Here is a 20739-nt window from a genome sequence, read left to right as displayed (position 1 = left end):
AGCTAGCACAGGAGAGAACAGGGTTCAAATCCCCACTTGGCCATTAAGCTCACTGGGTGACCTCAGACGGGTCACTCGCCCTCTCAGCCTAACCCACCTCACAGGGCTGTTGAGAGGAGATGTATGGACGCCACCTCCTCTGCGCTCCTTGGCGGAAAAGTGGGCTGTGTATATTTGCGAACGAATAACTAGATAAAGCGTCTTCCTGGCGCGCTCGTTTTCCAGGGGCAGGGCGTTCCGCAGGCCAGCCTCTCTGCCTGCACGTCCAGCCACAGGTTGGCCAAAGGGGGTCTCGGAGGGGTCCACTGACACGTTGCCCGCGGGCACCGCCAGGCCGGGCGCGCTTGCTCCGTCCCGGGCGGCCGTCCCGCGAGCCTCGTGCCTCGGGGCTTCCCCTGCTGAGGCGGCGGAGGCGCGGCGGCTGCCTGCGCGCGTGTCGGTGGCGGCGGCGCGTCCGCCTCTCCCTCCACCCAGCGCGGGACGCGGCTTGCCTGTCGCTGCCCTTCGGTCGGTTTCTGCCAGGGTCCCTGCGCCCTTCCCGTTTCCCTCTGTCTCTCTCTCTCTCTGGACTGGCTTGGATGAAAGGCGGGGAGAGAGAGAGAGAGAGAGAGAGAGGGGGGGGGGGCAGAGTGTTGTCTAAACACTTTCTTACCGTAAGAGGGAGTTGGGACCCAGAGCTTTCCAGTTAATCGCACAACAAAACTTGGCTCATCGCAATAAAAAGCAGCAGCTCGGCTCGCTCTGTCTCCTCTGTTGACCGGCTGGGCATCTCCTCTTCCCCTCCGCTGGAGACCAAAGCCCCCCAAAACCACCCATGTGGACCAACCAGCTTTTGCCCCTCGGACTCTTCCTTCACTCCATCATCAACATCCCTTGGGCAGGTTAGTTCGGCTCCTGTTTTTTTCTTTTTCCCTAAAGGAGCTGGTCGGTCGTTTTTCACTCGGGACTTCTTGCCTTTTTTTGTTTTGTCTTTTTTTTTTTAAACAGATGTGCTTGTTGTGTGCATTGAAAGTTCCGCGCGTTTGTGTCGGAAACACGCGCACACGTGCGTGTGAACGCGCGCGCGAGAGTATGCATTTATGGGAGAGGGGGAAAAAATATTCAGAATTTTCTGTGCTTATGATGTATCCAAATACCTGAAGAGATCTATTTCGATTCTTTTTTTCTGGCGGGGGTGTCCGGTGGGCGAATGAACGTGTGAAAAGCGCCCGGCAACTAAAGGGTTAAGTTTGTTTTGCGACGTCTCTTCCCGGGACAGGCTTAAGGCTACACCCCCTGATTGGGAAGAGAGAACCGTGTCCCAGGACGCCTGTAGTAGGGCATCAAATCATTCAGGTGTCTGGATCGAATATGGTATGGTTACCTTTTATCCAAGCGAGAAATGAAAATCTACCTCAAAGCAAACCCAGTTACCCTCTCTAAGCAAGTGAGGGACCACTGGGAGACTGGCTGGGTTGGAAATCAAAACAGAAATGTATTCTGCCCCACCTAAGTGTTCCTGTAAATACAGTAGATCTAAAAAGACTTCATGGATTTGTGCAGGAAGAGAACTCTCTGTGGATGTTGCTGCAGAATTTGTCTTGTTCTGTGTAAATGCACTCTCTGCCGCCCCCCAAAAAACACACACCATGTGCACAGTTTTCAGATCCCAAAGACCTACATATGTGCAATCTTTGTGAACTGGGCAGATTAGCAGATCTAAAGGGAAAGCGGGGGAAGTTATTTCGCTGCTTGCTTCTAGGCTCTCTCAGCTGTGATGGGGCAAGAGGAAACATCTGTCCCTTATTGCAATGTAATTGATTACATGTTAAGCAGTATGAGGACAACAGTGAGCATCCTAACCTCAGGAGACCTATTTCCAAGGCTTGGAACGAACACCTAAATGAGGGGCCATGTCCTTGTGTGTGCCCAGTGCAGTAAACTGTCCATTTCTGGACCCAGTTAATTAACATTTCATCTCCGAGCCAATCAAGTTCCCGAGGCTGTGGAAAGTAGGAAGAGAAAACAATAAGCAATCAACAACTGGAAACTGCTGACTTGGTTTTCTGTTTTCTGAGTGTCTTCCATGGGACTGGAACACTGGAGGGATGGGGCTTTTATTTCTCGGTTGTATGGGGGATACTTTTTTCATTATAAAGGAAACGTGTTGGGTTCTTTGTCCCTCTTTCTCTTTTTTGAAGTTAGCTAAGGCATGCGATCCGACAAAAGGCCAGTGGGGAGATCTGCTGCTGGTAGTGGGTTGTGCAGCAAAATCACAAACAAGTTGACATGCAAATGTTGTGGAAACATATATACCTGCTTATCGGTTTGGAACCACGTGTACCTTTTGTGTAGATAACTTTGACAGCATGATGGAGGCACTTTGCTAACTTCCTCTAATTTATTTATACATCTTATTAATGCAGCTTACTTATACAGCTGTGTATAATTGATAGTCCAGTAGTTCATCTGATACTAAGTGCTTTTTCTATTTATTTATTTCAATGATGGTCCAAATGAACTTAAGTTTCTGTGTCACTAGCATGATTTCCCCCGTACTTTCAGCATCCTTCTTGTCCTACCCCTTCTCTCTCCTGCAATCACTTATAACATTTGATCCAAGTTAATGTGATTTAGGATGAAGACAAGTTTTTTATTTCATTTCCATCCCCAAAAGTGCATCCATTTGGACAAATTCCATTTTATTTCAGTCTTATTTTCTCAGAATGTAAATATTTCACATGCTGGGGAAAATAATAGATTGACTCCATACAGTATTCTAAACACAAATCCCCCCCCCCCATACCATTTATTTTCTTCTTAATTTTTTGTTATGGAAAGTGTTACTTTAATTTTTGCTACAGGGATTGATTATATTCACATTCTTAATATCACCATGGCTATTCTGCTGTTTGATGTCTGGGTTGGTTTTGGATTGGTCAAGTTTTAAATATATAAACATAAATGTTTATACTTGCAAAGTAGGTTTTTGTTTGTTTCATCCAAGAACAATACCTCTGTTATACATCACACCTTATTTGAATTGCATCACATTCTTTGAGGGCATGGGGGGGCAACTTCAATTAAAATTTGACTTTTTCAGTTGTGAGTTGCTCCAGATTATCTGAATCTCTTTCAATATACATGAATATAAGTTATGAAAAATCACAGATAGAAGTTTGTGACACATCCCTGTGTTTTTTGAAAAAAATCTGTTGTCTATATACCTTAGTGACAGTAAACTGTAGATTATAATTGCTCCTAAATATATCTTTGTGATAAGCAGATTAAAAACATTAGGTAAAGGTAAAGGTACCCCGACTGTAAGGTCCAGTCGTGGACGACTCTGGGGTTGTGGCGCTCATCTCGCTCTATAGGCTGTGGGAGCCGGGGTTTGTCCGCAGACAGCTTCCGGGTCATGTGGCCAGCATGACTAAGCCACTTCTGGCGAACCACAGCAGCGCACGGGAATACTGTTTACCTTCCCACCGGAGTGGTACCTATTTATCTACTTGCACTTTGACGTGCTTTCGAACTGCTAGGTTGGCAGGAGCAGGGACCGAGCAACGGGAGCTCACCCTGTCGCGGGGATTTGAACCGCTGACCTTCTGATCAGCAAGCCCAAGAGGCTCAGTGGTTTAACCCACAGTGCCACCCACATCCCTTAAAGTGGTGTAAGAGTGTTTTAAATGTATGGTGTGGATGCTTTTGCTACAACCTCTCCAGAGTACTCAGACTTCGAGTGTGTAAATATACCACCTAACAAGGAAGCTGAGTTTCCTGCAAACATGCCTCCTCCTGGTCACATTTCATGGATTTTTCTTTTTCATGTGACTCATGTTGCCACACATCACAGAGGAAGAAAATCTGAACTTTGGTCAATCAAAATATTCAGAACCATAGTAGAGATTTTGCTGTGTCTTGTTGGCTCTTTGTTTACATAACTGCATACATGTCATTAGCCCGCAGTGATTTATTCTTTCAGCTGTAGATTATTATTATGCCGTGTGCTGTCAGCAGTTAAAATGATATTCTGCCAGTCTGAAGACTGTATTCTTTTTGGATAATGGAATCCATTTGGTGCAAAGTGCCAATAGCTGCTTATTGGTCACACACACACACACACACACACACACACACACACACACACACAGTCCATTTGATCCCCTTTATCAGAGTTCCCCCCTCCACTTTTCCTATTTAAAGCTATTTTTGTGAGCAGAGCAGCATGAGGAAAGTGGAGCTGAAGGGCTCAAGATTAGGATGTTGCGTAAAAACTGGAAAATCATCTACTGAAATCAAAGAAAGGAAAGCCTCTTAGTGGGGAAAGCTTATCTCACTCTATAACATGGTCTAAAGCTAGAGTGGAAATGTGCATTCTCTGTTACAGAATGAGGCACCTCTGCTTCTGAGGGCTGATGGATGGATGTGTGAAGGCTGTTTCTCATGAAACGTTTTTTAAAAAATGGGTACAGATACCAGAGAACAAAGTGCACACACACATTCTGTGAAATTTGGATGGCAGCTCTTAAAAGGCAAGAAAATGACAGTTTTGCTGCAGGTTTGTTTGTTTTTTAAAAAACAACAACACCCCAATGTGTCTACTGTGAGCAAAATGTAGTTGAATACCACCCATAATGATCAAGTATATAGAAGAACAAGCCTTGCTGAAGCAGAACCAGCATCGCTTTTTGCAAGGATTATTCCAATCCAAAGTATGCCACCGAGGAATCCTAAGTAAGTTTAGCAGTCATGGGATACCAAATGGCAAATGCATTTCAGTGTAAACAGCTGTAAACTGATGCATCTCAGGGTAAAAAAAGAAAAAGAAAATCACATATACAAAAATGGCTGGTGCAGAGCAAGAAGAAAAACTGCCTGTCAGAAGCCCTTGGACGCTGTTATTTGACCAGAATTAGCTATTTTTTGGAACAGCAGTCTATAGTCATGGATACAGAGGACAATGTTGGTGCTGATAATCAGATTCCAGTAAGCAGGCAGTCCAGACCTGGGGAAGTGGGGACTGGCTGGGGTAGGGAACAAGCAGAATTCACGAGGGAAACTGCTTGCAGGGAACTGTGCTCACGTTGATTCTGCTTGCAGTTTTTCAAATAGGCATATTGGAACACCGTGGCTTCAAATGCACATGCCATCTTTAATTAATATGATCTGATAAAATATTGCACCCATTAGGCTATAAGAAATCCACAGCGCTGGAAAGGAATCCAGTGGATCTTCAATCACAGGGATAGCCAATTTGGGGCCTCCAGATATTTGTGGACTACAGCTCCCCAAATCCCTGACCATTGATTCTGCTGGCTAAGGCTGATGGAAATTGTAGTCCACAACATCTGGAATGCACACACTGAATGGTAAGATAGAGTAAGGCAGTGGTGAAGCGTGGGCGGGGCGTGTCCCCAGGTACATTTTTTTGAGGCACCACTAGGTGCCCCCATGACAGGCTCCCTCACTGAGGCCAGAGCTGTGGGGAAGGAAGCCGTGCCTGGACTCGGCCTTCGGGGCCTGGATCCGGCATGCAAGGGAGCTGTGTGGTGTAGTGGTTAAGAGCGGTAGACTCGTAATCTGGGGAACCGGGTTCACGTCTCCACTCCTCCACATGCAGCTGCTGGGTGACCTTGGACTAGTCCCACTTCTCTGAAGTCTCTCAGCCCCACTCACCTCACAGAGTGTTTGTTGTGGGGGAGGAAGGGAAAGGAGAATGTTAGCCGCTTTGAGACTCATTCGGGTAGTGAAAAGCGGGATATCAAATCCAAACTCTTCTTCTTCTTCTTCTGTGGAGGCAGCTTCCTTGTTCGATAGTCCAACGCTGCCGGCCTAGGCTACCCAATGAGTTTGTGCTGGATGTGATATTTGAAATGAGGACTTCCTACTTCTCAGATCATTCTCAAAGAGAAGGTATGGGGAACCGTTGGTCCTTTGGATGTTGCTGTACTACAACTCCCATAATATGGATGGGTCATTCTTCTTGGGGCTGATGGGAGTTGTAGGGTCAAAGGTTCTCCACACCTGTCATGTCAGTGACTGTTGTGTTTGGCGAGCAATTGTTTTGCCTACGCTATCACACACTGTGTACTTGATTGATCAGAGAGCACATCATATAGAAAGACGCACATATGTAAAGCTGGAGAATAGGTATGGCCATTCATTGTTCCAAACACAGGAGGGGATGTGTTGATTCTTCCTCTTTCCTCCCTGCCCTCATTTCTTAATTTGGTATTTATTTCTGTATAACTCAGCTCAGGAAAATGTCATGGTGAGCTAACATTTTTTAATGAAGTCCTTCTGTGGGTTGTTCACTGTGCAGTAATATTTATTCACTTCTGCTTTCAACTATTGTTGCTTTTTCAACCTGTCACCATCGTTCATTTTTTCCATGTGTAGGACCTTGTGCACATATTATCCTCCTGGTCTTCTGAAGCTAGCCTGCCCAAACCAAGCTACTGAGCTAGAAATGAGGGAAGTTAGCCTTCACGAAGCAGTGCAGGGACTTCACAGAAGAATGAGACTTCTGTGTCTCTCAAGTATTAAGCCTGTTCCTTTGCATTTCTACACGAGTACTACAACTGCTGCTGTAGTAATTTGAACTAGTGCAAGTGGAGAGCCATAGATTGTGGAGTTACACCTAATACTCACTGGATGTATGTCTTGCTTCATCCCTCGCCCTGATTCCAGCTGGGATGCCCAGGGAACTGGAGCCATCCCACCAATTGTTGTGTTCTTATTCCTACTTGTTAGTAAGTTTAGGGACTAATGACCACAGAGCTGTATTGCTGGTAGTCAGAGGCTCAGACCATAGAAATGTAATTGGTAAAGAGAGGGCTCTGTGTGATGTCATTTCCCCTTTTCTCTTGAGCGAGAAGAATCAAAGAAGTATTTCCTGTTCCTTCCCTCCCATTTTCTTCCTTGGAGCAGCGAGGGGGCAGACATGCCCTCCACTTGCTCCAGCCCAGGCATATGCCGGTTTCTACTGCAAATATAACTATTTTATCTGCATAGTTTTTACTACTGCTGTAGCTGAGAACTGATGCATGACCATAGCTGTCAACTTTCCCCTTTTCTTGCGAGGAATCCTATTTGGAATAATGGAATTTCCCTTTAAAAAAGGGAAAAGTTGACAGCTATGTGCATGACTATAAGTAAGTAAATCATATTTTAAACTTACTCCCCAGTCTGCTGTCTGATTCTTTGTTAGGCGGGGTAAGAAAAGCAGGAGCCAGCTTAGCTGGACTTGTTCAAAGCAATGCTTTACAGCCTACCGTATTTTTCGCTCCATAAGATGCACTTTTTTCCTCCTAAAAAGTAAGGGGAAATATCTGTGCATCTTATGGAGCGAATGGTGGTCCCTGGAGCTGAATTGCCCAGGGGCCAAAAGAGGATCATGCCTTTTATTTTACAAAGAGAAAGGGGTGGGGGGTTGAAAGGACCCCGCTGAGCAGCTGAGCAGCAAGAGATCAGGAGAGAGATAAGAGTCCCGGCTCCCTTTCGGCCCCGCCCCCTTGCCCAGGCCTCCATTGTTGAATGTGCTGCAGAGGGAGGTTGTTTGTTTCCCCGGCTACATGTGACTGGCTGATTAGATTATCTGTCTGGAAACTGTAGAAAAGGCTCCCTTTCCTTTAGAAGCTGCAGAAATGTGAGTTGAACCCCATAAAAACAGAGCTTTTCCTCTTTGCTTTTCCCCCTTTGCAAAAGGAGCTTTGCTTTTCCCCCTTTGCAAAAAAAGCTGCAAAACTTTTAGCTGATCCTCAAAAAAACAGGGCTTTTCCCTTTGCAAAAAAGCTGCAAAACTTTTAGCTGATCCTCAAAAAACCAGGGCTTTTCCCTTTGCAAAAAAGCTGCAAAATCTTTAGCTGATCCTCAAAAAAACAGGCCTTTTAGAGGAAGAAAACCAGAAAAATATTTTTTTCTTGTTTCCTCTTCTAAAAATGAGGTGTGCCCTATGGTCTGGTGCGCCCTATGGAGCGAAAAATAAGGTAATTCCTATGCTTCAATTTTGCTACTAAGGACGGGACTTTAAACTCTGTTCAACCCACACACATGGGTGCCTGGAAAGATAAATTCTAATTAATCTATCCTCTCTCACCTATTAAAACCCACCCCTCAGGACTAAGATAAGAAAACCGCAAGAGCAATTCTAGGGGTTGGATATGGAATTTGACTTGGGCTGAGGACACTTGAATTCAAACCCAATGAAGTGCACAGGCAATTTATATTCATTCATAGCTCCCAACTTTTCCCTTTTCTTGCGAGGAATCCTATTCAGAATAAGGGAATTTCCCTTAAAAAGGGGGGAAAGTTGACAGCTATGTATCCATTCGCAGAATAAAAACAAAAATGGCAGTTTTTGTTATAAAATTACCCATCTCACATAAGGAAACTGTTTCCTATGAAAAGGAGTGGAAATTTTGGTGGCGTTATTACTGGTGGGAGGGGAAGCTGAACGTCGAAACAAAAGCTTCTTATTCGTTGTTTGGAAGCTTTGTGCTGCTGTTCGTCCGATGTGTATCTAGACTGTAGATGCCTATCAGAGGGAAAACAGCAGAACAAAACCTTATGCCAGGCTGCCAAACCACCCTGATGTGCAGACAACCTGCTCCTGGAAGAAAGAAGAAAGGGTCTATCCCTGTTTTAGGCATGTACCTTCCAACTATAGTTAGGGTTGCCATATTTCAAAAAGTAAAAACCAGGACACCCCAATAGAAAGACCCCAAAATTGTTCAGCTTTTTAAAGACAACCCCCCCAAAAATGTGATTTTCCGATTGACTTGCCTATGATTCAGCGCAAAGCGCCGTCTTTCAGAAATTCCCCCTGGGCGTCAATTCTGCCTTTGAAATCCAAGTAATGTCCAGGAAAATCCAGATGTATGGCAGCCCTAACTATATTATAAAACAGCATATGTGGCCTGTTGCATTGGTAGTCCTCCTTGATGTAGGTTGTGAAGGCAACATGTACCAGAAGCTAGGATGCAGATGAAAGGCAAATCCTATGTTTTTTTCCTAGGGTCTATGTGACAATTGCACAAACAGAAGCCTCGATAATATACCAAAAAGAAAAAAAAGGATTTCAAAGAAGATAAAAAGACAATGCAATGTATATCATAACTGGGTAACATTCATTTCCTTAGTAAAAATGGTAAAGTGTTTAAAAATACCAAACTGTCTAATAATTGCCTTCTCCCTCACCCATTGCTGTTTCCAGCATATTCATTGCTGTTTTCCCTTAAAAATCAATTGAGCTGCAGTTCAATTTTATTAGCCCTGGGGCTGTATGCGACTGTACTTTATAAATCTATTTTGTAACTTTGCTGTGACCTAGTTGCGTGTGCGTGTTTAACTACAAATTACTTAATTTTAAGGGATGCAGAAGGCACTGTGGGTTAAACCACAGAGCCTAGGGCTTGCCGATCAGAAGGTCGGTGGTTCGAATCCCCGTAACGGGGTGAGCTCCCGTTGCTCGGTCCCAGCTCCTGCCAACCTAGCAGTTCGAAAGCACATCAAAGTGCAAGTAGATAAATAGGTATCGCTCCGGCAGGAAGGTAAACGGCATTTCTGTGCACTGCTCTGGTTTCACTAGAAGAGGCTTAGTCATGCTGGCCACATGACCCGGAAGCTGTACTCCGGCTCCCTCAGCCAATAAAGCAAGATGAGTGCTGCAACCCCAGAGTCGTCCGTGACTAGATCTAATGGTCAGGGGTCCCTTTACCTTTACCTTTTGCTTGATTTTTAGTATTTATTTGACTTGAATTATCCATATGCTAACTGCTAACAAGCAGTCTTACACAATACCAAGTGAAATTCTTTTCTTAATTAAAAACAAAACAAAACTACAGATTGCATTTTTTAAAGCTGATGGTTAAGGGCTAGTCAGTAGCTCTTTCTGTAGATAAATATCTATTGACATTCCACTTACTAATGTGAAAGATGTAATCTTTTCTTTGGCATGTCTTCAATTTTAGATATGTCCAGGAAAAAAAATGGAAGCTGTATACAATTGGCTCTTCTGTTAAAGTTCCTTTCAGTTTGGAGAGTTTGGAGATTTCATGTTTCTTCACTTTAATACACTATTGTTGCACCCCAATCTCCTAGGAGTGTGAGATTATTCCAGGGTTCCAGGCACTTACCCAGGGTTTGTGTTCCCTTTGTAATGAAGTATAGCACAGACCATGGTGTCTTCATGATACATGGTTTATTTACACAGATATACAACCTGAGCCTACGATGGAGGGTTTCACAGCATTAACACCTCAAGAAGGCCTTGAATTCCAAGAGAAAGCAAACATTTTAGGGAAGGGGGCCCACCCACCTGCCATCTTGCTGAATCCAGGAGTTGGAATGAGTCTTGGCATACAGCCTGCTCCCCACCCCCCAAACTTATAACACTATTTATTTCAGAGCCCCCCCCCCTGCATAATGTGCAGCAGTACTTGGAAAAGAATGCTAGTTTCACTGGTTATTATATACAGGTGGTACTTGCAACAAAATATTGCAGTATATCCCCACCTCATTGCAGAAGTTCTCCTGTTCAGGGTTCTTGCCAGCCAGCCATGTCTTCCTCCAGGATACTATAAACCAGGAGTCAGCAACCTTTTTTCACCCATTGGCTGGTCCACTGTCCCTCAGAGCATGTGGTGAGCCGGACTTTTTTTTTGGGGGGGGGGGGAGAACGAATTCCTATGCCCCATAAATAACCCAGAGATGCGTTTTAAATAAAAGGACACATTTTACTCATGTAAAAACACCAGACAGGCCCCACAAATAACCCAGAGATGCATTTTAAATAAAAGGACACATTCTACTCATGTAAAAACACGCTGATTCCTGGACCATCTGCAGGCCGGATTGAGAAGGCAGTTGGGCCGGATCTGGCCCACGGGCCTTAGGTTGCCTACCCCTGCTATAAACTGTAAGTATCTCAAGCATTCCACTCCGTGACTATATGTTATTTTTATTTTCCAATTGACACTCAATATTTCATAGCTACTGGGCTTGCTGTGTGGGCTGTTTGGGGGCTTTGTGCTCCCTCAGGATTTTTTGAAGGGTTTTCTGGGGGGGGGGGGTACTTCTGCAAACCTTTGGGGTTCCTCTGAGCTTTCTGATACCACCCTCTTGATTCCCAGTGGCCCATTATGGGCATGGTCCTGTTGGCACTAGCTATGCACACTATTAGAGGGAGTGGAAGCATCAGGTTCCCAGTGAGTGATTTCTTTGTTATACTGTAGTCACCTGCTGACTGATGGGGACTTGGAAACAAAACACAAGGGGTTTTGAGAGTGGGTAGGATAACCCACCTATCAATCATGTGACATCATAATGATAATAGAATAATAGAATTGTAGAGTTGGAAGGGACCACAAGGGTCATCTAGTCCAACCGGCTGCAATGCAGGAATCTTTTGCCCAACGTGGGTCTTGAACCCACAACCCTGAGATTAAGAATCTCATTCTCTGCCCCCTGAGCTGTCAGCTATCCCAGGAATAAGATGCCATGTCACCACATGAGTGGCCCTCCCCGCATGTCAAATTTGGCCTGCAAGGTTGATCTTGATAAGGATCTGGTCCATGGAACCAAAAGGGTAGTTTACCCTTGTTCCAGTGTTACTTTTCTCACCATGACTCAGACACTCATTTTGTGCTTTCCTACAGAGTGAGACAGTTCGACACATGCAGGAACTGTGAGTGAATGATGTGGTCACAAGTGGAAGGAAAGATGCTAATGACTGGCACCACTTGCAAGATCATTGTCATTTATATGGACCTCCCAGTTTTGGGAGATTGCACTATGTGGAAGCATCTCCTTCATGTGTGAAGGGTGCTTCAGAAGCAGACCTACTTTCATTTCTATAAGGACCAGGGGTTCAAGCTACACAGCTGTTAACGGTCAGCCGGAAGTCTGCAGATGGTATTACAGGTCAAGGTTTAGTGTGTTGTTGCATCCTTGAGCGGCTGCTGGGACCCCATTGCCTTGACAGGGCATAGTGCTGCTCTGCTCCACTGTTTCTGAAACTTGGGTCTCTAGCCGTTGTTGGACTACAACTTCCATCATCTCTGACCACTCGTCCTGTTAGCTAGAGATGTAGTCCAACAATGGCTGGAGATCCAAGTTTGAGAAACGCTGCCACTGCTATAATAACTACCATAAGCTTTCTTGTGTAGCTTCAAAAAAATACATTGGTGCATTGAGGGACCGTTGAGGGAAACTGTGGCTCCAAGCCACCCAGCGCTGAATACAGTGCTGCTGCTGCTGCTCTCCACTGCTACCACTAGGCTACCACCAGGCAGTCCCCGTACAGGTAGGTGTTGGATTGCCTAGTGGCAGCAGGCTTGAAGCTGGGGGACCTAAGGTCAGTCCAGCTAGGTCTGCGGAATCTGCTGCATATCATGAAGGGGATAAAGGAGAGGAGGGGTGCTGGGAAAGTTTCATATCACATTTAAAAACCTGTGAAGAGCCTGCTGGATCAGGCCAATGGCCCATCAAGTCCACGTTCTGTTCTCACACAGACCAACCAGGTGCCAATGGGAAGCTTGAAACCAGAACCTGATCAGAACCACCATTGACAGCTTTCTCCTTCAGGAGTTGGTATACTTTTAAAGCCATCCAAGCTGTCACTGAGACTGAAAAATGTGGTGGAGCCACGAGATGTAGAAGTCTACGGTTGCTTTAAAAAAAAAAGTCCTTCTAGGAAACCTCTGTTGTAATCTCGATTGCTTGTGACACCTCTTTAGCTTATTACTGGTGCAATGTATTTTAGAGGAAGGAAGGAAATGTTGCAAAAGGAGAAACAAAAGTATACTTCATGTGCAGTAACGTGACAGATTTCTGGCACTCAACTATTTTTAAGTTGTTTTCAGATTTACATTTTATGTAGCTTCTTTGCTAAAGTGAAATCAGCTTTATTCTCAGAAGATCATAATGCAAACCAGTGGGTAAAAGTAATAAAGGCTTCAGCTTGTGTTCCAGTTTTTTTTTTTCTTTTTTGCTAGTAAATGGCTGAATACTTATTTGTTGTGCTTATTTGTTACACTTTTAGCCCACCCTCGAGGACCTTTGAGTGGGATTTTATGCTTGCTGTGTTGGTTAGGTGGTGGTGGGGTGGAAAGAGAGAGTATTTGGCCACCCAGTGAGCGTCACATCACAGCTGAGTGGGAATGTGAATTTGGCTTTTCCAAATGCAAGCCCCAACAATTTATCCAGTCTACCACCCTGTCTGTTGAGGTTTCCGGTGTGTTTGGGTGTGTATGTGTAACTGCTTTAGCAGTCCTTTACCATTTTGGTGTGTGCAGTTGGAATTCCCCTAAGTGAAAATTAACACTACTTCTAGGGCCACATTAGTCCCCTTGGCAACTTTTCATGCACCCCCTTCAGCATTCACATTGTCCTCAACACCAGCTGGAAGCAAGCTTGCAATGCTCAACCCAGAAAAGGACCAGACTAGATGTGATGATAAACTTCCCGCTGTGTCTTTATTTGATTTATTTCATTAAGAAAAACCCAGTGCATTTAATTGCAAATGTGCTGGGACTGCAGTGCACAGGGAGGAGGATATAAGCCATTGCCTCTTCCAGTACAGTTTTGATGAAAATTACGCCCCACGCGGCTTCTTTTAGCCTTGGCAGGGAAACTTCCAAGCTTATTTTCTTGGACTACTAGTACATACCCGCCAAGTGTCCCTGTTTCTCCAGGACATCCATGGAATTACAGAAGCAATCCCAGCTTCTGATTTCATAGCATCATGGAATCATAAAAGTAAGATTGCCACCACTTTAGAATTTGCCTGCCTCCCCCTACCCTCAGAATTGCTGAATATTTCCCTCACTTTCAGGGACTCGGGTGGCGCTGTGGGTTAAACCACAGAGCCTAGGGCTTGCTGATCAGAAGGTCGGCAGTTCGAATCCCCGCAACGGGGTGAGCTCCCGTTGTTCGGTCCCAGCTCCTGCCCACCTAGCAGTTCGAAAGCACATTAAAGTGCAAGTAGATAAATACCAGTAGGTACCGCTCTGGCGGGAAGGTAAACGGTGTTTCCGTGCACTGCTCTGGTTTGCCAGAAGCGGCTTTGTCATGCTGGCCACATAACCCAGAAGCTGTATGCCAGCTCCCTCGGCCATTAACGCGAGATGAGCGCTGCAACACCAGAGTCGGACACGACTGGACCTAATGGTCAGGGGTCCCTTTTACCCCTCACTTTCAAGAGAGATGAATGATCCCACAAAAATGAGGGAAGTAGAATTTGGCTCAGCTTGAATTCAGTTTATGCCATCTGTGAGGTCTTGCAGCATCCCTTGGGCCCACCAAACCCCATAAGCTACACCTATAGTCAAAGAGTAATTTGTCCATCATTGCTTTTCTTTCAGCTACCACCATTCCATCACATCATCACCTTTCTACTGCCACATCTCCCGAATTTATAGCCCAAATCTGCAATTGCTGCTGGATCCCAAGTTTCTGTTAGCATTGTTCATTACCCTTACTTCATTTCCCCCCAGTTCCTCATCCATGTGTGATTAATGCCTGCATGCAGTGCTATTTCCCCCTGGGGGGGACACAGGGGTACACCCCCCCAAAATTTTTTGTGAATCTAAGTTTGGCCTCGTTGAGGGGCAGTATTTCAATATGAGTAGGAAAATGGGAGCCCCCCTAAACATTTCTTTAGAAAAAAAAGCGCTGCCTGTATGAATCTGTTGGTTCCTTCTGCAGAAGGCAAAGGGAAAAGAAATGCCCTCCATGACTACAGAAAGACAGCTGATGCTACGTTAATGAGAATAGACAAGGCGCTGAAAGTGAAGACCAAGCTGCTAAATACTACGGAACAGTGCGCCAAAAGATGCAACAGGAATAAAGGACTTCCATTCTCCTGCAAGTAAGCAATGTTTTAATTTGCTTTTAGTATTGCCAAAATACTAGTCTAGTCAAAGCATCATGATATTTAACTGACAAGCTTCCATAGACAAGAGGAAACTTTGCTTTTTAGAAGAGCATTTGAGCAAAACATTTTTGAAGTTGGCTGGCTGAGCTGATGTGAGCTATATTAGGTGCGCTGTTTGTATGACTTCAGGCCTGTTCAGATTATTGTTGTTCCCCCTGCGGTTGTGGAAGAATTGCATAAACTCATTTCCTGCTACTGATCTCTTTTGAAGGCAGTCCTGGGATACCAGGCGAAGGGTGAGGGGGTGAATTGCCTCCTAATATATTTGTTGATATTTCTAGCTATCTTGTTTTGTTGGGTTTTGTCTGTTTTTATGACACTTTGACAACTTTACTGCTTTCAACTTGCTAGGAAAAAGGCTATAAAATATTATAAAATGAGACCATATTTTCAGAAGTTGGAAGATAATAAGGTATTAAAAGTAAGTAAATGTGGAGCGTCTTTTTTTGAGATTTGCTGGGGGTCAGCCATTTGGAAAAGAACAAACTGAAGGAATTGCCCAGGGCCAAGAGTTTCTAAGAGAGAAGTGCTTTCAGGCAATTGTCCAAATCAGCTTCATGTGCATGTATTTTGCAAACTTAGGACTCAGCTATACAGCTGCAAATAAAATGTTTTAAATGTGTTTAAGTGCAATATGAGGGACGCGAGTGGCGCTGTGGTCATAACCACAGAGCCTAGGGCTTGCTGATCAGAAGGTCAGCGGTTCGAGCTCCCGTTACTTGGTCCCAGCTCCTGCCAACCTAGCAGTTTGAAAGCACGCTAAAAGTGCAAGTAGATAAATAGGTACCGCTCCGGTGGGAAGGCAAACGGCGTTTCTGTGCGCTGCTCTGGTTTGTGAGAAGTGGCTTAGTCATGCTGGCCACATGACCCGGAAGCTGTCTGCGGACAAACACCGGCTCTATCGGCCTATAGAGTGAGATGAGCGCCGCAACCCCAGAGTCGTCTGCGACTAGACCTAATGGTCAGGGGTACCTTTACCTTTAAAGTGCAATATACAAATGCAACACTAGATGGCGACACTGGGCTTTGCAAAATTCAATGTATTTTTCAAAACTTTTTTTAAAAAGCATTTTCACAGCATTTTTTTATATGTGTGTGGATTCCACCTTGGACAGTTTTGTGATATATGTAATGGTTTTGCTAGTTTAATTTTACTGTTTAGTATTGGATCCTAATGGATTATTGAGTATTGCTTTCTTTGATATGTGGTTTATTTTAAAGTTACTGTGACTTTTTATATAGGATCTGATTGTTACTATTAATGCTTGAGTTGTTGTTGTTGTTGTTGTTGTTGTTGTTGTTGTTGTAATATGTTGGTATCTGCCCAGAGTGATTGGGGCAGCCCAGCGAGATGGGCAGGTATATTATTATTATTATTATTATTATTATTATTATTATTATTATTATTATATCTGCTTATTCTCCATTTATCTGGCTGCTGGTTGCTTTTCTGCCTATAGCAGCAGATATCCTATATGTCTTTGTGGAACAAAAGAATATATATTTTTCCATTTTGGAATGTGTCAGTGGCAGATGTGGGGAACCTTTGACCCTGCAGATGTGGCTGAACTATAGCTCCCATCATCCCTGGCAATGCTTGCTAGGGCCGATGAGAGTTGTATTTCAGTAACCTAAGTTGTTGTAACCTGTGCTGTGACCTGCTTGTGAAGTTCAGGTAGTAGTAGTAATAATAATAATAATAATAATAATAATAATAATAATAATAATAATAATGTCTTGTAGTCAATGAATTAAGTCGGAATGGTTTTTATTGTATAACATAGCTTTTTCTACCAGTTATGAAAGGGAGATTTCTTTCAGGTCATTTAAAATGATAGCATAATCACTGAGTTTTCAGAGCATGTCCTGGGGGATGAGCCGGGTGACTGGGGCAGTGAGGCAGGTGTGAGGAGAGAGAGAACAGATCAGTTTCCTGAAAATTTTGGCTTTTCCACTTTAAATTGATGGCACCTCTATGCTAATGGTGCTGCATATTGCATGACTCCTGAAAATTGTTATTCCCAGCTCTGGCCAAGAGTGCCACTTGGAAAGCCCACTGTCCCCTCTCTCAAAACAGATGCAACAAGGAAGAAGATGAGGCAGCAGGTTTCTACTAAAACTAGGTGAAACTATTTGGCCCAGGATTTTTTTTAGGGGGGGAGGGGTTTAAATTGCATTTTGTGCAGAATAGAGTGCAAATACCTTCCCCCTCAAGATTGATTTTGGAAATGTGTGTGTATGTGAAATTTTAAGACCTTTTTGAGTTTAGGGTAGCTTTCTTTCTTTCTCAAAAAAAAAATAAAAAATAAAAAAAATCCTTCCAGTAGCACCTTAGAGACCAACTAAGTTTGTTCTTGGTATGAGCTTTCATGTGCATGCACACTTCTTTCTTTCTTTCTTTCTTTCTTTCTTTCTTTCTTTCTTTCTTTCTTTCTTTCTTCCTTTCTTCCTCCCTCCCTCCCTCCCTCCCTCCCTCCTTTCTTTTTTCCTTCCCTTCCCTTCCCTTCCTTCTTGGCTGAGCTCAAGCACATAGCACTGTTACTGGGAACAGAATAGGGAATAATGTTACAATGAAAGCAGGAGGAGGGGATGTGAGGAAGTCAATTAACAATGTTAAGGAAGAGTATGATTATAGTGTTATAGTTGTGTTTGTTGTTTTTTTTGTATTTTTTGTTATTGTGTTATTGTTTTGTTGTGATATATTGTTGAAAATTTAATAAAATCTATTTAAAAAACCAGAATAATGTTGCCTAATATGACACGCAGCGTAAATTAATAATGCAGATACAGGTGGGTAGCCGTGTTGGTCTGCCATAGTCAAAACAAAATCGAAAATTATTTCTAGTAGCACCTTAGAGACCAACTGAGTTTGTTCCTGGTATGAGCTTTCGTGTGCTACTAGAAAGAATTTTCGATTTTGTTTTAATAATGCAGAGTTTTTCAGTGAAATAATAAGAGCTTTACTGGGTTAAAGTAAACTTCTTCATAAACAACACGGTTCCAAACAGTTTGACTGAGATTACTCTGCTCACAACTGAGGCAGACTGACTCTGACTGAAATCTTACTGAGAACCCAGAGAGAAAATGGCTGCTACTTTTAAGGAGAATGAGTCACATGTCAGAGTGACTCAGCAGTTAGCAGTTAGGCCTGAATAACTTTAGTAGGCCCGAATGATTGTGCACTTCCCAGCCTGCTTTGCTGCCTCTGCTCTCACGTGTCTTTGTCACATGACATAATAACATAGCAAAATTCCATGAGATATTCTTGGGGTGAGAAAAGTGATGTCAGTGAGGACAGCCATCACTGGAAGCAAGGTTGGAAGCCTTCGGATGCCTACATCATCACCAGCAACATCTGTACTACTTTTCTAGGCTTCTAACAATGAGTAGCAAATAGTATCTGAATTTCATTATTGGTACCAGTGCAAGATCTCCCTGAACCCGCTAGTGATTCATTCCCATTTTGAAAGAGGGGAATGGGCAGTGGATTCATGGAAGTTCAGGGGAGGGGGAAACCTCAGCATTTGTTTGGGCCAGATGTTGCATCCCATCCGTCAAGGGCCTGAGAGTCTCCTCAGCCAGGTTGAGACTTCTTCCTTCCCATACAGAGTTGGACATCTTAACAGAGTTTGACTATTTATCCATCCCGTTTTCTGCACAGGGCTTTTGCATTTGATAAAGCTTCCAAACGCTGCCATTGGTTTTCCTTTACTGCCCTAGAAAATGGAGTGAGGAGCAGGGGAGACAACACATTTGACCTGTATGAAAAGAAAGGTAAGTTGCTTATTCTTTAGCCATGACATTATAGACAAGAAAACCTGCCTGGGTGAGCAAGTTAGTATAATGTCTCATTGGCTATTGTGAACCCCCCTCCCTTTATAGAAGTTCCAATACAGGGATGGGGAACCATTTTCATTCCAAGGGTCAGATGGGGAACTGAAAAGAACAATTCCAGGAAAAAAGTCAAGTAAAACTCCTTGTTTAGCTGCAGGATTAAATTAATGAAACTAAACAGAACATTTTCTTATGGCCCAACAAAGGTTTTAAAGAGTGAATAAATGCAGATAAGGCCAAGGACTTGTAAGTGGCCAATGATTTGTTGTTGTTTACTTTGAACAGCAGGCTCATTCTCTGAACTATTTTGACTCTCATCTCTTTGCCATTTGGCATGGGGTGCTGTTGTTTGAGAAACAGAAGCTCAGAGCCCCCCTCCCCCCGCCCGGTGCGCAGGATAAGTTGCACTGTTCTTCGGATACTGGCCAAAACATTTAACAAATTATTGTATGAAATTTTAGATTTTTTTAAAAAATTGCACTAGTCATGAACAATTGGCACAAAGCAAGATGAGTTGACCTTTATTATGTGTGAGTATAAAAGTACACTTGCTAAATTTCTATGCATTTTTATTCACTAATAAAATGTGAGGTCTTCCATTTTTCTGTTTTGTTTTATTTTTCTTCCCCCACAGACTATGTTAGAAATTGTATCACTGGTAAAGGAGCAAATTATAAGGGAACCATATCAGTCACAAAAAGTGGCATTCGGTGTCAGGCATGGAATTCCACAATACCTCATGAACACAGGTAAGATTGATGAGATCACAAGAGCCCAGTCTTACATACCGGTAACTTTCTCCTGCCAATTTCCTTTCCTTTCATTGATAATAGGATCATAAAATTATAGAATTGGAAGGGACCCCAAGGGTTATCTAGTCCAAGCCCCTGCAATGCAGGAATCCCAACTAAAGCATCCATGACAGATGGGCATCCAATCTCTGCTTAAAAACATCCAAGGAAGGAGAGTCCACCAACTTCCAAAGGAGACTATTCCATTGTCAAACAGCTCTTCCCATCAGAAAGTTTTTCCTGATGTTTAGTCGGAATCTCCTTTGTTGTAACTTGAATATAGTTGTAACTTGAATAGAGTTGATGAGCATCATGGTAATCAACTTCAAGCTACTTTTTAGAAGTGTTCTTCCCCTAGAATTGCTCTTTTTGCTTATTTGTGGTGGATAGATAAAGGTGGGACCCAGTGCATACTTACCTGTGACCTCTACATGAATGCCTTTGGTATGTGCACAGTAGCAGGCAAACAACGCTCAATATGTAGACACTGTCAGCACATTTAAGTTTGGGAGCACATTTTCCAGGCAGCACTGAGGCTCCTTTAGTTACCTGCCAAAGTGATGCTTCATGGTGAGCACTGCCTGCTTGTGACATTCTTTTATGCTTCCAAGTCATGTGCCCATGTAGCGCTGGCAAGCAAGAACTGGCCCTTGTGTCCTAGCAGAACTTTGGAAAGCTAGTAGACCAGATTGGATCTCATCCTCCAAAACTGTAACAAGTGTATCTGAAGAAGTGTGCATGCACACGAAAGCTCATACTAAGAACAAACTTAGTTGGTCTCTAAGGCAGTGTTTTTCAACCTTTTTTGGGCAAAGGCACACTTGTTTCATGAAAAAAATCACGAGGCACACCACCATTAGAAAATGTTAAAAAAATTAACTCTGTGCCTATATTGACTATATATAAAGTAATTCTCTTGAATAGGAATCAAATAAACACAATTTTTCCCACGGCACACCAGGCAACATCTCGCGGCACACTAGTGTGCCACGGAACAGTGGTTGAAAAACACTGCTCTAAGGTGCTACTGGAAGGAATTTTTTATTTTGTTTTGACTATAGCAAACCAACACAGCTACCTACCTGTAACAAGATTTTTTTTTTGTTCTATATGAAAGGCTGTATGATAACATATTTAGGGCAATCTGGATTGAATGTTGCTGGCTTGCATTTAATGCTTATCTTTCCCAAGCTTAGG

At 43.5% G+C, this 20739-nt stretch overlaps 1 protein-coding gene across 4 annotated transcripts in view; it reads left to right on the top strand.

Moving 5' to 3' along the window:
* Window positions 1-633: 633 nt before the first annotated feature.
* HGF (hepatocyte growth factor) overlaps window positions 634-20739 on the top strand; it is a 53336-nt gene continuing 33230 nt past the window's right edge. For all 4 annotated transcript variants that reach the window (XM_033162424.1, XM_033162422.1, XM_033162421.1 and 1 more), the window contains exons 1-4: window positions 634-881; window positions 14689-14851; window positions 18579-18691; window positions 19386-19500. In XM_033162424.1, coding sequence (XP_033018315.1) covers window positions 815-881; window positions 14689-14851; window positions 18579-18691; window positions 19386-19500 — 458 coding nt within the window. In that variant the 5' untranslated portion in view covers window positions 634-814. The remainder of the gene's footprint in view (window positions 882-14688; window positions 14852-18578; window positions 18692-19385; window positions 19501-20739) is intronic.

The sequence above is a fragment of the Lacerta agilis genome, chromosome 10 (assembly GCF_009819535.1).
Source record: "Lacerta agilis isolate rLacAgi1 chromosome 10, rLacAgi1.pri, whole genome shotgun sequence".
Classification (NCBI taxonomy): Eukaryota; Metazoa; Chordata; class Lepidosauria; order Squamata; family Lacertidae; genus Lacerta; species Lacerta agilis.
This window is presented reverse-complemented; position numbering and strand designations above follow the sequence as displayed.